This window comes from Gopherus flavomarginatus, chromosome 1, assembly GCF_025201925.1.
Source record: "Gopherus flavomarginatus isolate rGopFla2 chromosome 1, rGopFla2.mat.asm, whole genome shotgun sequence".
In the NCBI taxonomy this organism is placed as follows: domain Eukaryota; kingdom Metazoa; phylum Chordata; order Testudines; family Testudinidae; genus Gopherus; species Gopherus flavomarginatus.
Window position 1 is genome coordinate 135361641 of NC_066617.1, and position 15464 is coordinate 135377104.

Consider the following 15464-nt stretch of genomic DNA (forward strand, 5'->3'; position numbering starts at 1 on the left):
AAGGTTTACATATTATGAACAAGTTAAAGTTAACAGTTTGATGAAAAAGAGTAATTGCCTAGTGTGCAGGATGTTCCCTTTGCCAACCTCCTTCAAGGAGCAAATTCTTGGATGTAGCAGTTGGAAAGGTGCTTTATTAAAAATGAGAGATGAGTATTAGACAATCTAATCCAGGATAAGAAACCCTTAAAAACATGTAAAAATCTGAATGCAAACTGCTCTCTCCCTTATTTAAGATACAAAACATTTTTTGTCTTCTTCACTATAGTCTATTATATACTCTGGGTAAATCTGATGCTTCTCAAAGATGACAAAAATGGAGGGAACCAGCACATTGTCCACGCAGCTGTCGTAAAAGGTGAGCATATCAGTAGCTCTTTGTGGGGGACGAACAAAGGTTGGGTCTCCTCTAACGAAGTCTCCAACTAGAACTCGAGCCACAAACATGGTGTTCCCTTTTGCAGCAGATTGACTATAACTGTGGGCATACTTAGCATCTCTGGAGAAGTAACTTCCTAGGAATGAGAAAAAAAGGGCACAGTAAGGATACTGGATGTGTATGCTGTACTTTATACGTCAGGCACAAAAGAGTTAGCACAGCACAATAATTAGGATGTATTTGACTCAAATTTCAATAAGCGAACTTTATGTTTATTGGCACCCCAGTATATTTAGTGGAGATTTCACACCAGATAGTTAAAGGATTTTGCTGTACAACTCCCATTACTTTCAAGAGGAAGGAAAGAGCAGGCTGGGTTATGAAGGAGTGAGACAGAAAGGGAGAGTAAAGAAAAACAGCCTAGGAAGAGTAAGACATTAGATCAACAGGTATAGCACAAGAGGAAAAAATTAATGTTAAGAGCTGAAGGAAAAAAGCCAGCATCATGGGTGGATAAGAGGAAAGAAACCTCTTGTCTCCATCTGACAGAAAATTACCATCTTCTTCAACTCCCCTCCTGCTGAGGTGAAAGAGGTAATGGACTGGCAAGTTTCCCTCCACTTCCTAGGAATCAAAACATGCCCCTCTCCCCTTCCTCCCCCAATATAACAATTCTTTTTCAGCCCCCAAATTAATTCTCTCAACCCCACATCAAATTCTCCACCCACGCAAACCAATTCCTTTCCAACCTGAAAGAACACTGGAGCTTCCCTCCCATCACTTCCCCCATGCACGAAAAAATCACTGCAGCTTATAAAGACCAATTATCACTGTAACATCATCACTGGGTACTTTAAAGAAAGTCTGTGATCTCATATAAGCAGTCATGTCCTCCTCACCTTTTCCAAAGCTTGTTCCATGGACCCCACAGATTCTCCAGTCAAAATTGTGATTGCAGATGGCTTCCAAATGGGAACTCTTGGTTCCATGGAACAAGAGCCTCTCATCTACATTTTTCCCTCCATTTTTCTTCTTCATCTGCTCTTTTTGCCTGATGTAAAAAATATATTTAAAAGACACATACACTATAATATGGATGAGATTTCCAGCCACTTCTGTATTCCACTGGCAGTCAAATTAGATCTGCTAGTCTGGGAACGGCAGTAAAAATTACTTGTTTATGGAAATATGCTTATGAGTGTGAATATATTGTAATTGGAATATGCTTCCTGAAAAAGGTCTCTGGTAAGGTATCATTACAAAGTTTATAATCTACTGAGTGTGTTCATCCTATTTGTATGTATGTATCATTCTTGTATCTGAGGGCTTGGCTACACTCGAAACTCCAAAGCACTGCCACAGGAGCGCTCCCGCGAAGTGCGAGTGTGGTCGTGGCGCCAGCGCTGGGAGAGAGGTCTCCCAGCGCTGCAGGTACTCCACCTCCCTGTGGGGATCAGCTTGCAGCGCTGGGAGCGCGGCTGGGGCAGTTTACACTGGCGCTTTGCAGCACTGTAACTTGCTGCGCTCAGGGGTGTGTTTTTTCACACCCCTGAGCGAGAAAGTTGCAGCGCTGTAAAGCGCCAGTGTAGCCAAGGCCTAAAGCTAGAAATAAGAAGTATTACTCTGAGGTCCTATTGTAACTATGCAAAGTGTGTGCTATTAATGGTGGCTTGGAATCTTGAGGGCTTCCATTAACTAGGACAATTGGTTCTAAATGGCTGTGTTTACCTGCAGCCTTCCTGCGAGTCAGCCCAGGAAGAATGGAGGCTTGGAGTCTCACAGAACATCTGAACATGTCACAGGATACTGGAATCCATCTTAAACCTGGTGCTTTTCCATTTAGAAGGAGGGGTTGCAACCCAAAGAGAGACAAAGGGTTCCCACCTTGTGCCGAAGATATAAAAGGGGGTGGCACAGAACAAAGGGGGCTGCCAGTCATGAGAAATTCCCTAGTTACCACCTGAGCTGGAGCTAACAAGGACTGGGCTCAGGGAAAAGGATTGGGCTCAGACTAAGAAGGAGTCTAGTCTGTGAAAAAAGCTTATTGGAATATCTGAGAGTGAGATTTACCTTTATTCAGTTTCTTAAGTGTATTAGGCCTAGACTTGCATGTTTTGTTTTATTTTGCTTGGTAACTTATTTTGTTCTCCCTGTTATTACTTGAAACCACTTAAATCCTACTTTTTATACTTAATTACTTACTCTGGGTTAATAAAATCACTTTTGTTTAATAATTAAGACCAGGGGGAGCAAACAACTGTGCATCTCTCTCTATCAGTCTTATAGAGGGCAGACAATTTATGAGTTTACCCCGTATAAGCTTTATGCAGAGTAAAATGGATTTATCTGGGGTTTGGATCCCATTGAGAGCTGGGTTTCGGAGATAGGTGATTTGCTGAGCAGTTTTTGGTTAAAGTCTGCAGCTTTGGGGGCGTGGAACCCTGGGTCTGTGTTGCAGCAAGCTAGTGTGTTTGGCTCAACGAGGCAGGGTTCTCAAGTCCCAAGCTGGCAGTGGAAAAACGGGCTCAGAGGTAATTCCAGCACGTCAGGTGACAGTATAACCAAAACAGTATGACCAAACCCATCACACTTGCCTCCCTACATTTGATAAAAATCTGAAAGGGAATGTGGAAAAAGCTACAAGACACATGGATTAAGATTAGTTTTTTAAATGCTGTCAGTTATTTTCAAGGTCTGTTCTGTTAAAACAAACCATTTCTAGCAAACTCTTTTTTGCTGCTTAGCAATTGTTGTTATTGCTTGGTTAGACTATTAGCTCGATCATTGCCAAACCCAAACTGTTTTTGAGGGGAAAATGTTATCTGTCTATCTAGGCAGGATCTTATATGCTCTCCTGACCCCTAATTACCATGGCATCAAAGCACTCTTATTAAATGTTTCTGCTGCTGTTCTTAATTGGCCAACTATGCTGTAGATATTTAAAAGCCAAAAGGAACTAGAGCATATCAGTAACAAATAACCCAAGCCTTGGGGATTGTAGTTCAATTTAGTTTGGCTGTTCTACACCAGAAGCCCCTAATATGCCTTCAGGAACCTCGCCCCGAGAGGAGTGTGACACCTTCGTAAAATACCCATTTAGAGAGACATTCTAGAGCCACTGCAGCAGACTTATTAATGGATACATTCTCCTTTTGAACCTGTGCAAACAGTGAAGACTCTGCTATCAGGGCAATTCAATATTCAGTAAACACAGATGTACTTGCATACCAATTCTGTGCGCCAGTCGTATCTGTTAATTTTCATGGAGTAGCTACTCCATGCAGAGAGTCATCAGCTTTGCTGTAGAGGGGATGTTACCTTTTCAAGGAGGGGGCGCTAAAGCTCAGCAGCAATAGCACATCAACAATGAATAGCTAATTAGCCTCAGAAAGGACTGAGCGGTATTTCTGAGTTCCTAAAGTAAGCTTCAGCACCACACTGGGTAACCTCCAGAGTTAATGTCAGTCACTAGCATGTATGCCCAGGAGAGACAGTCTTGGAAGTTATGAGACTCACTCCCCTTGTTATTGCCACAACTAGTGTAATGTAATAAAATAGATACAAACCACTGAAAGACTTGCCAAAGGGATGGGTTCTGAATCCTCCTCATTCTCTGGATAGCATAATTGTTCATTGTCCTTTTAAATAGGGTCTCGATTTCAGTGTATTCAGAGGATGGATTAGTGATCTCCACTGCCTACAAAATACCAAACCACAGCCAAAGGTTACAGAAAGCTTCAGCAGGCTGTAAGGGCTGACCACGCTTTCATAGGCAGAACCAGTGAGATCAAAGGTGGATCTTTTGAGTGTATGTAGTACTTGAAATCTTATTCACTCACAGAACAGGAACAGCCTAGATAGTTCCTATGCACTGTGCACTGTACCCCCTAGTTCTGTGCACTGTACCCCTCTCTGTGGGAAGGATCTCTCAGATGAAGGAGAGCTGAATTCAAGTGTTTGTATACGTTCCATACTTCATCTGTTGAGATGGTGACCTGTCAACTATAAACTAGGCTGAGACTACTAACTCCTGTAACACAGGACTACCAGACAGACGTGAGTTGGTAACAGTTTTTCAGTCACTGCTGCCTAGGGCCAATATGAAAATCAAAACTTGAGGTGAAAGGCCCCAGTTCCAACGTGTCAACAGTGCATCTTAAAACAGAGCACTGGCTGCTCTGGGAAGCATGGTGAAAGCAGCTCAATCCACCTCTGGTTCAGCCTGCTCATTCTCTAACACAAATATTATATTCATACATTTTAAGACAATTCATTTTTGCCATGTATCTCTCTTCAACTACCAATTCCATTTTGCCGCCATTACACAAAGTAAAAAGAAGATGGAAGGGGATTCACAAAACCTGATTTACTAATCCTAACAAGCTATCAATATCTAACAACATAGATCAGAAGTGGGAAAACTATGGTCTGCAGGCTGGATTCGGCCTGTGGGATTGCCACCCTGTAGCACCACAGGCCCCATGCCACTCCCAGAAGTGGCTAGCTCCACGTCCCTGCAGCGTGGGGCAGAGGGCTCTGTGCACTGCCCTCGCCTGCAGGCACCGCCCCTTGCAGCTTCCATTGGCTGGGAATGGGGAACTTCAATGGGAGCTTCAGGGGAGGTACCCACAGGCAAGGGCAGTGCACAGAGGCTGCAGGGACATAGTGCTGCCCGCTTCCAGGAGCAGGGCGGGGCCAGGGCAGGCTGAGAGCCTGTCTTGTCCCCACTGTGCACTGCTGCCACCCTGGAGCCACACCAGGTAAGCAGCGACCGGGCCAGAGCCCACACTCCAATCCCCTGCTCTGAGCCCCCTGCCGCACCCCTCCTGCATTTCAACCCCCTGCCGTAAGCCCCCTGCCGCAGCCCACATCCCAACCCCCTGCCCTAATCCCCCTCTCGCACTCCACACCCCCTCCTGCCACGAGCCTCCTTGTACACCCCGCACCCCTCCGGCACCCCAAGCCTTTGCCCTGAGCCCCTTCCTGCACACTGCACCCCCTCCCACACCCCAACCCCCTGCCCTGCAATTTCCCTACCCAGATGTGGCCCTCCGGCCAAAATGTTTGCCCCCCCAGATATAGATTATAGACATATAAACTTTTACTTTGCATAGGATTTTTCATGTCTCAAAATGCTTTACAGAATAAATACTGCAACCTCCAATATTATGTGTAGGGAAGGAGGAATAAAATAGAAGTCCTTATACTAAACAGGGAAGACTAAACAAACAAACAAAAAAAAGCAAAGCCTCTCATAAGTGATCCTTTACGGTGTAGCAAGATTTTCCAGAACAGTTTGCAAGGCCAATGTCTGAAGTGTAGGAAATTCATCAAGGCTGAGGTGTCAGATGTCGTGAAGGCCACCACAGAGGCATGCAGAATCCCAGCCAGTCATGAAACAGTGAAAGAGGATTACTACTGTGAAAGAAAAGCCTTATGGTCAGAGAGGTAATGAGCAATCTCAGGTCAGTTATGCTTCTACCTGGCCTACACTTTAAGAATTGATAATACTTTGCAGTTATTTAACATCTTCCATCTTAAAGTGTCAATTGAGATGAGGTACTTGACTGAAACACAAGCTGGATTCTTTTAATCTCTCACATCACTAACCAGCAGTTATAACATGTTCCTGCCAGTCAAATTCTTTGTGCCTGTGCAACCCCATTGTCTCCAGTGAGCTTAGCACAGGTGTACCTAATTGGAATTTAGGCTGGGATTTGAAAGGGAAAAGGAATTAGGCTCCCAAATCCCATTGGTGTTTAAAGGGAATTTGGCACCTAACCACCTTAGGCTGCTTTGAAAATCCCAGCCTTTGTTAACAATTCCCTTGATAACACACATGGAGGAATTTCCTAATTCCCCCTCAGCTGCAGTGGCAAGGATAACAGGAGCAAAGACTTACTTTTTGTCACTGATGTCAGCTTTACCGCAGGTCCAGATTCTGATTCCCTTACTTGTGTTGAGTAGCACCTTACTCCACAAGTTATTCGTGGTAAACAAAGCCACCCAACATGAATAAGAGGATCTGAATCTGGTCCATACAGCCTAAAGGACAGCTGGCATAGAAATGGCATGGTGTGCTCCTAAGTCACTCCTCACTGCAGCCTGGGAATATGGGGTGAAGAACTGCAAAGAGTGTGAACATCTGCAAAGTTCTGCTCTCTGGCTATCACCCGCTGGCAAAGTGCCCAAAAACTGCTCTTAGCACCAATAAAAACAGTCTGAGAATCAGGAATCCATCACCAGCTCCTTGATGCCTCCCACTTATTCTGTGCCCAAGTGACTTGGCCAATTTCACATAGGACATCTGTAGCAGAGCTGGTACTGGAGCCTGCACTTAAACCTCCTCTAAAGGAGGAGCTACAAAACCATGGTGTATCCAAGTGCTTGATTCTCGGTCTGTTCCTTAGCCATAGAACTATTAACTAGATGATTCCAGTATTTCTTTTGATCCATCTGTTGAAGCAACATGCAAATATCATCAAAACTGCTAGTAAAAACTCCTAGCTGTCCAACAGCTCTGCTCTTACTTGTTAGCTTCATTTCTTTAAATAAATGAATGGAGATATGCCTATCTCCTAGAACTAGAAGGGACAATTGAGTCCAGACCCCCGCCTTCACTAGCAGGACCAAGTACTGATTCTGCCCCAGATCCCTAAGTGGCCCCCTCAAGGGCTGAGCTCACAACCCTGGGTTTAGTAGGCCAATGCTCAAACCACTGAGCTATCCCTCACCCTCTGTGTATATATTATAAGTTTAATACTGTATTTGTTTGATTAGATATGAAAAGAGAGGCAACTTGACCTAGTAATGACCATATCGTCATCATATGACGGTTCTTTGGTGGCCTGTGTGACAAAAGTTGGTAATCTCAGTCCAGTTCCTATTGAACAGATGTGAACTCCAGGGTACATCTACACTACTTTTAAAAATCTACATTTAACTGCAGTGAGGATGTTCAGGCTCTGGGACCCTCCCACCTCACAGGGTCCTAGAGTCCAAATCCAAACCCAAACCCAGCCCAAGCCCAAACATCTACACTGCAATTAAACAGTCCCTTAGCCTGAGCCCCATGAGTCCAAGTCAGATGGCACAGGCCAGCCGTAGGGGTCTAACTGCCGTGTAAAAATACTGTTTGAAAACCCACCAACTCAACTAGCACCCATATTGCTAGTCTCAGGACACTTTAATACCTTTTTAAAAATCTGGTCCAGTCACACCTAGAGATGCAGATGAAATCAATGAGCGTACAGTGTCTAAATATCTTTTAAAATCTGGCCCTTTGTAACTATATTCCCATATGGCAAATGTTTCAGTATACATGGCCTCTTTGTCATGTTCCTTTGGGCTCAGTGCCTTTCCATCAAAAGAACCTGTATAGGAACAACCCAATCTCACTGGAGCAAAAAGGAGAAAACACAAGTACCTTGTACCCCATGTCAGGCAGTGCTGATTTGTCCCAGTTTCTAGGATAGTTTTGATCTGGAGTATCAGTCACTCTTTGGCTGTTTGCGAACAAAAAGAAAATCAGGAATGAGTCTACGGTACTTCCATTCCTGTCATAAACCCTCTCCCAGACTCATAGGGTCCCCTTGGAATAAGTCTATTTTGGTCACTTCCCCTGTAAGAATTTTACAACACAGATTTAATCTTGCTACTTACTGCAGATTACCAACTAAATATCGTCATGTAACTAGGTTCCCAAAAGGAATTAGTCCCCAGTTTCTGGTGGGCAGCATTTCTTAGGCCTGATCTATACTAGTGATGAAAGTCGATCTAAGTTACGCTACTTAAGCTACGTAAGTAATATAACTGAAGTCGACATAGCTTACATTGACTTAAAGTGGTGTCTACACCATGCTATGTAGAAGGGAGCTTCTGCCTCTCACTGAGGTGGATTAACTAAGTCGATAGGAGAGCGCTCTCCCGTTGACGTGTCGTATCTTCACCAGACCTGCTAAATTGACATCACTGCATCAGTTGTAGTGACACCAACTTAGTGTGCAGTGTAGACGAGGCCTTGGTCTCTTACTATGCTTTTGTAAAAGACAAGTTCTACCTCATCAATACCCCCATCTCCTCTTACACCATGTACCACAGGAACGAGCAGATTCCTGCTCATGCAGCAGAGAACTGCAGTGTTGCACACTGACTGTGGCACTGCTGCAACTATCTGCAAACCAGCAGTGTGTTATATGATTCCACCAAAGCATGCAGTATATTGAGGCGAACAAGAACAGTTGAATTGCAATACAACCAACCACTATGGCAATCAGCGAACCAGAATTATCTATGAGAATCAAGAAACTTCCCCATATGCAGCCACCATTCCATACGGGGCATTTCGTTTTACAGTGAAAAAAACAAACAAAAATGAACGCATCACTGAGTACCCTTTTTTCATCTTTTTCACATCTTCTGAGGACACGAACTTTGGTCGCCTGCGGACTTCTCTTTGAGTTTGATAACGGACATTTTTCTGGACCATTTCTTGAAAGAGAAAATTTATTTCATGTATTTTTTACACACACACCACACACACACACACACACACACACACACACACACTGCAAGAGGAAATAAACATTCATTTGTTGATGGAATGTGGCAGTTAAACTTTTTGTCTGTTTAGCAACCACTGTCTCTGCAGCCCTACTAGTTTGTTTCAATCTTCTATGTCCCTTCCTTATGTGACTCTTACTTGAGCTTACCTACACTTCCAGAAATCACTAGCTCCCTCCATCTCACTTACACTCTTTCTTCATAGCATGGAAAATGTTCAGATCTCCTAGACAATTCATGACTTTACTATGTATTTAAACAAGGGCTCACTCCCTCATCTCCTGTCTTCTGCTCCCATTTAAGGCTGCAGTGAAGTCAACAACTCTGCAGTGGAGCGCTGAAAGAGCTTGGCAGACTTTCTGTACACCCTCTGTGAGCCTCTGCAACCGTTCTGCAAAATGGGCATTATAAGAATAGGCCACAGGAATGTTGTGAGAATTCATAAATAACTTTGTAAACCATGGAGATCCCCAGACAGAACTACAGATGTGTGATGGGTTACAGTTGTGACATTACAAATATTCCCGTCATAGACTTGTCAGAAGCTCAGACTTAAGGCTGCAGAATCTGGCAGAAGAAAAAGCTGCATGTGATGCTCTCAGGCAAACAGAGCCATCTTAAACAAAATCATAAGTAATAATCATAGCTAAAAATGCAACCACTGGCTGGTCGAGTACCATTTCTTTTTTGGTTAGATGAGGCCTTCCACATGTTTACTCTAAAGGGAAAAGCTCTCTTTAAAACCTCTTCCCTCTCCCACCCCCCTTACCTCATGCACCTCACCTTGCCCTCTTTGTCCAATTTGTACCTTGTTCCGTTCTGTCATTAATTTGCCCACATACTTATTTACAACTTCTCCACTTTACAGATTTCTCTCCCCTTACAATTTTCCACCCTGCATATGCGGACTATTTCCCCTTCTCCGAAAAACTATCCAGCTAGTCCTATTTGCAGCAGTCTCCCTCTGTACACGTCTCCCAGAAAAGTACTGCAACGTAGCATATCAGAGCTACCAAACTATAAACGATAATGCATTGTGTTCAACTGGAATTAAAGGGGGACAGTACCTTTAAAATTGATCTCGTATTGTTGGGAACCAGCCTGAAACTGTAGGATGTCATTTGGATTTGCCAGAAATAAATTCTCCAAATCATCAGAAGCTAGCGCAGAAGCTCCCTGCAATCCGTCCTATAGAATGGAAATGTGGGGAAAAAATAATGGTTAAACCAGGAGTCGGCAACCTTTCAGAAGTGGTGTGCCAAGTCTTCATTTATTCACTCTAATTTAAAGTTTCGTGTGCCAGTAATACATTTTAATGTTTTTAGAAGGTCTCTTTCTATAAGTCTATAATATATAACTAAACTATTGTTGTATGTAAAATAAATAAGGTTTTAAAAATGTTTAAGAAGCTTCACTGAAAATTAAATTAAAATGCAGAGCTCCTCAGACCAATGGCCAGGACCCAGGAAGTGTGAGTGCCACAGAAAATCAGCTCACGTGCCGCCTTTGGCACATGTGCCATAGGTTGCCTACTTCTGGATTAAACCTATCTGGAAGGACAAAAGATTGCACAACTGCCTTTTTCATTCATTGATAAACATGAGCCATGAATTCTGACCTCTACCAGGGAAAAAATACTGTATTGCATATATGTCATTAGTGAGCCTGGGCCTACACAGGTAAATAAAGTGACAGCTCCCTGGCCACATATCAGGTATAACACAGGATTGAGAGTGGGAAAATATAGTGGGAGGAGTGGAGGTCAACTTTGGAAGACTAACTGAGGAAGCGAATTTGAAGGAGGCACACAGGGTCAGGAAGTTTGCTCCAGGCATAGAGGAAATTACAGAGTTGATTGTGGGAGAATGAGACTGAGGAAAAATAAATAACTGATAGTAATACTTAGCACTTACAGTGCTTACCGTTCATAGATCTCAAAAGCGCTGCATAATGAAAGGATGTCATCACCCTTCTGCACCCCTCCAAAAAGCAATACAACGAAGAAACCCACCCGGAATAGTTTTGGACATGAGAAATGCCACAAACTGAACCATTTCACCACTGATCACTAGCGTCCCATAGACCCAAATTGCTTTCCATCCCATCCGAGGTTCCAAAAGCCCCACTCTAACTTGCAGCTCCCATTGACTTAAATTGGAAATGCACTCTGGAAATGATACTGGGCCCCTACAAGCTACCCAGTGGAGTTCAACCTGCTACTCATTGGGAACAAGCTATGAGAACATTTCTATTCCTGTGCCAGGCTACAGCCGCTTGTGCAGAGATCTCTTTATGATAGATGGAGCTGGCAGTGACACTAGTTTATGTTGCTTGAACACTCCATTAAAGACCCTTTTTTTTCAGTTGCTTATAACTTTGCTAAACTTTAACTGTTCGGGTTGAACTTTCCCATACTAGGAGTCTAACGGAGGCTGAACTATTCAAGTTTTAGCAAAAACAGCTCAGCCATTCTGAAAAATTAGATTAGGACGGGGGAAAAAACATTTTGCCATTATTAAAAAATAATTAAAATCATTTTGTTGAGAAGCTCTACAGCCCTCATTCTTTGGAAGCAGACTTCAAATTTGGCAGGGTGGGGGACAGCCCTGGATCAGAGAGGTGCCTTTTGTGGTCCTTGTGACAATCCACCTGAATTTGGCCAAGTTTATAAGCTTCTGAATACTGCCATTTTTACAAGCTCACATGTACTGTAGAAGTTTGTAACGACTTTGGCATCTAATTTCTTCAAACATTCTGTCTGAACAGAGCATGCTCCAACTGAAGACTACAGGGGCTCAAAGGGCTTTTCCTGCAAACCTTCCTCCCAGATGTCAGGGTCAACCTTGGTGCCAGGCATTTGAACAAGAGCGACTTTCTCCTGCACTCTCAATGCTCCACTGCTGGTGCTCAGGTAGCATGGAGGAAGAGGAAGCAGCCTGAATCACATGCAAAAGGGAAGCAGGGACAGGCTATGATGGAGAAGAGCAGAGGGGGTGGGGACAGGTGTGGGAAATATACTTGGGGACGGGCTGAGGGTGACAAGGCAAGAGTGTCTAAAACCACTAAGATACACACCTTTCCACAACCTGGAACAGAACTTAGGACTCCCAAATCCCAATGTTCCTCTGCTGTCTAGAAAATGCATGTGTAATCTGTTGGCAAAGTAGATCTTTCATCACCTTCTATAGGGTGATCCATTTATAAGGATAACAGCCTACTGCTGCTGCCAATTGCTCCATTAGCTCAAGTGGTAGATGTTTGTGCTGTTCCAACCCTGTTGATGACCCACAGGGTAGTCTGTAATATGGGGGTGTGTCGGCATCCCCTTGTGGCAGGACTGGGAACTACACCCACCTGGTTCCCTGCCCCTTATGCTGCCAAACCCAGCTCTGCATTTGTCAAGTCCTTATTAAGACCCAATCCCTCTTCAATAGTCTTTTCCCCCATTAGGATAACGGGACAGTAGAAGTTCCCTGACTCCAGTAGGGGTTAATCAGCCCTAGGTCTCCTGGGTTTGGGAACTTCTTCTCTAAAAATCCCTGGCCGAGGTAGGTAGCGGAACCTACACCCACTTACTCCACTGGGTTCCAGCTCAGGGCCCTTGTTTGGAACAGCGAGAACCAATCCTTCTCAGTCCCATGCTGTTCTCTCAGCCACTTCCTACCTTTGTAATCTTGCCAGCCTCCTGCCCTGTTTATCGCTCTTTGGAGCATTGGTTTGTCTGGCAGCTTCTCACTAGTCTGCTGGAGGGATAATCTCTCTTGCAGCTGCCCCACCCACTTATCTTGGAGCCCTTTTATCCAGCTGCTTTGAGGTTGCTAATCAGCTCTGGCTAAGCAGGTTGGCAGTTGCTTTGTTAATCCTTTGGCTGATGAACCAGCATAAGATGTATAGACCCTATGACAGGTTCAATATGGTTTCAAATGGTGAAATTTTTCTTTTGTCAATTTACCCTTTTTCTTTTTTTTTTTTTAAAATAGGAACTTACATACAGAAAATTACATAAAGAGAATGTTTGGGTTACAAAGTCATATATTAAAATAAATTAGGAAATGCCACTATAAAGATCAGTGGACACTTGACAATTTTAGTTTTAAGCTCTCTGTCCCTCAGATCCCCATCTGTAAAATGAGGATACTATCCCTTCATCTCACAGGGGTCTTGTGAAGATTAATTCATTAACGTTGTGAAGCATTCACATACTATAGTCATGAGAGCCACAGAAAATCCACGGAGAAAATTTAGAATTCTTTATTAAGTGCCAGGTTTGGACGGTGTACAGTAAATAAAGCCTCATCCCACAGACTGAATAAAGAGAATATAAATAAATACTGAATAACTACCCCTTCATTGACCACCATCCATCCTGAGCGCTCTCTGAGGTTGAAGTCCTATGGGAAAAAATAGTATATGGTCACGTTGTTAAAGACTGTATCAGTTCATACGTACAGGAGGGCCAAATTACGATTGTACAGGCAACTTTCACTCTGGCCTTTCTTAATTTTGGAGTACTTGACTTTGCAACCTTAATAATGTTCTCTTTACATAGTTTTCTTCTGTATAATACATAAAAAAGGGAAAAAGTATGCTACTGGAAGGGCATTTTTCATGAATGCTGCATAAATCTTGTATATGATTCCCCACCACTAAGCCTCCTGGATATGATGCTTCTTTCATGTTATTTTGGGAAAGGGTAGAGAAATTGGTACAAGATTTTATCAGATGACTTTTTGAGGGGGCATCTATGAAAGCTTATAGTGCATGCTTTGCCAGAAATAAGTACCCACCCACAGTCAATCATCTGGCTTTATTAATTGCTAACTAAGTCATGGGAAGGGGCCCATTGTTTTATAAATCAAAAGCAAATAAACAATATCTACAGGTTACTATATAGCAGAGGAGACTGTATTTGTGACATCCCTCCAGAAGTGGTTAAGAGGGGATGGACGTTACAAGGTGCTCACCTGTTTCCCATATTCAATCCACTGGCCTAGATCATTTTTCCAATACCAAATCCATTTTGTTGTCATTATGAATTTGGGGGGTTTTGTAACCGATGATGGTGTGGAGAGGCGTCGAAGCAAAGCAGGAGAAGAGGTAATTGACCTGAAATTGATGTTCTGATCTGCTAAGCTAGAGAGAGAAATTCAGAGAGTTACACCAGTGCTAAGTGTGCATACTTATCCTCACTCATCATCAGTTGAAACAGCTTCCAGATTTCTACATTATAGGTGGAATTGGTAGCACTACCTCTAGTTAAGGTTGCTTAAGAAAGGCAGGCAGAAAATTGCCCCATGCAGGCATGCTCTGATTCAGGAGCTTCAGATCCTTGTGACTAGACTCCCTACTGCAAAAAGAGCTAACACTGTCTATATCTCTTAACACAGCATGCAAACTACGTGATGCTAGGGGCATCATTGCTGACTTGCTAGAAAGTTTGGGGCTACACCTAATTTATTGATACAAGTTTTTTGTAATGAACCACAAATGCACATGATGCTAGTATTTGCTTGTGTTTGTATCCTCCTTGCCAGAAGGGTATAAATTGTGTAGTGTTGGAGTTCACCAGCCTTGCCTGACAAAGACGGATAAAAGCCGCCTGTTCCAGGCTGCCTGAGAACAGGCGTTACAAAAACAGAACAGAAATCCTTTGTTCCTGGATAGCCAGTGGCCAGAACTCTCAAGCAATCACGTCTGGCCAACCCTGAGCTTCAGAGAGCACCAGTGCTCCATGATCAGAGTGACGTGTCAGTTGAAAGTGGAGCTTTCAGAGAAGGAACGAATAGGATAGTGGGTGAATCTAGAGAACACTCCTATTGCGTCCTATATCTATGAATATTTTACCTATGAATAAGATCTACTATCCTTCACAATGGAGAACTTCATAAGAGAGTCCTCCAGGCGAGTTCCAAATAATGGCTGTATAGAGGACTGACAGCCACAAAAACAGTCTAGGACAGGGGTTCCCAAACTTGGTTCGTGGCTTGTTCAGAGTAAGCCCCTGGCGGACCATGAGACGCTTTGTTTACCTGAGCGGGCCACCACTTCCCACAGCTCCCATTGCCGGGAACGGCGAACCACAGCCATTGGAAGCTGCGAGCAGCCATACCTGCAAGGCGCTCAGGTAAACAAAGCGTCGGGCTTACCCTGAACAAGCTGCAAACCAAGTTTGGGAACCCCTGGTCCAGGAGAAGCTTTCACTGAGTTATTGGTAATAACTTCAATATGAAATGTATGTTACTAGACACCCAGTCTGTGCACCAAATGCTACATGTTTCATTAGCCTATATAATCTCAATAGCAGGACAGAACTCCTCTACAGGTTATTCCACTTACCACAAGAACAGGTAAACATTTTCATTAAGCTACTGTCTAACTTCGCTCTCTTCTCCTGTGCACCCTCAGACTGTCTCTCTGTATATTCTCAGAGATCCTGTTCAGCAACCGTTTATGTTACTGAGAAGTCTCTAGCAGAAGCTTATGAGGTCAACACACAGCTTTCAGAAGTCTTATCTAAGGACAT

At 43.5% G+C, this 15464-nt stretch overlaps 1 protein-coding gene across 4 annotated transcripts in view; it reads right to left on the bottom strand.

The window, feature by feature from the left end:
* Positions 1 to 114: 114 nt before the first annotated feature.
* LOC127056922 (protein mono-ADP-ribosyltransferase PARP12-like) overlaps positions 115 to 15464 on the bottom strand; it is a 42460-nt gene continuing 27110 nt past the window's right edge. Inside the window, exons 7-14 of one of the 4 annotated variants that reach the window (XM_050965272.1) lie at positions 13906 to 14074; positions 13285 to 13332; positions 10009 to 10129; positions 8773 to 8869; positions 7806 to 7884; positions 3946 to 4076; positions 1279 to 1430; positions 115 to 515 (exon numbers count right to left, since the gene is read on the bottom strand). In XM_050965272.1, the coding sequence (XP_050821229.1) occupies positions 232 to 515; positions 1279 to 1430; positions 3946 to 4076; positions 7806 to 7884; positions 8773 to 8869; positions 10009 to 10129; positions 13285 to 13332; positions 13906 to 14074 (1081 nt within the window). In that variant the 3' untranslated portion in view covers positions 115 to 231. Of the gene's footprint in view, positions 516 to 1278; positions 1431 to 3945; positions 4077 to 4270; positions 5798 to 7805; positions 7885 to 8772; positions 8870 to 10008; positions 10130 to 13284; positions 13333 to 13905; positions 14075 to 15464 lie in introns of those variants that run through there. The other 3 variants (XM_050965281.1, XM_050965300.1, XM_050965290.1) reach the window with 3 other exon arrangements.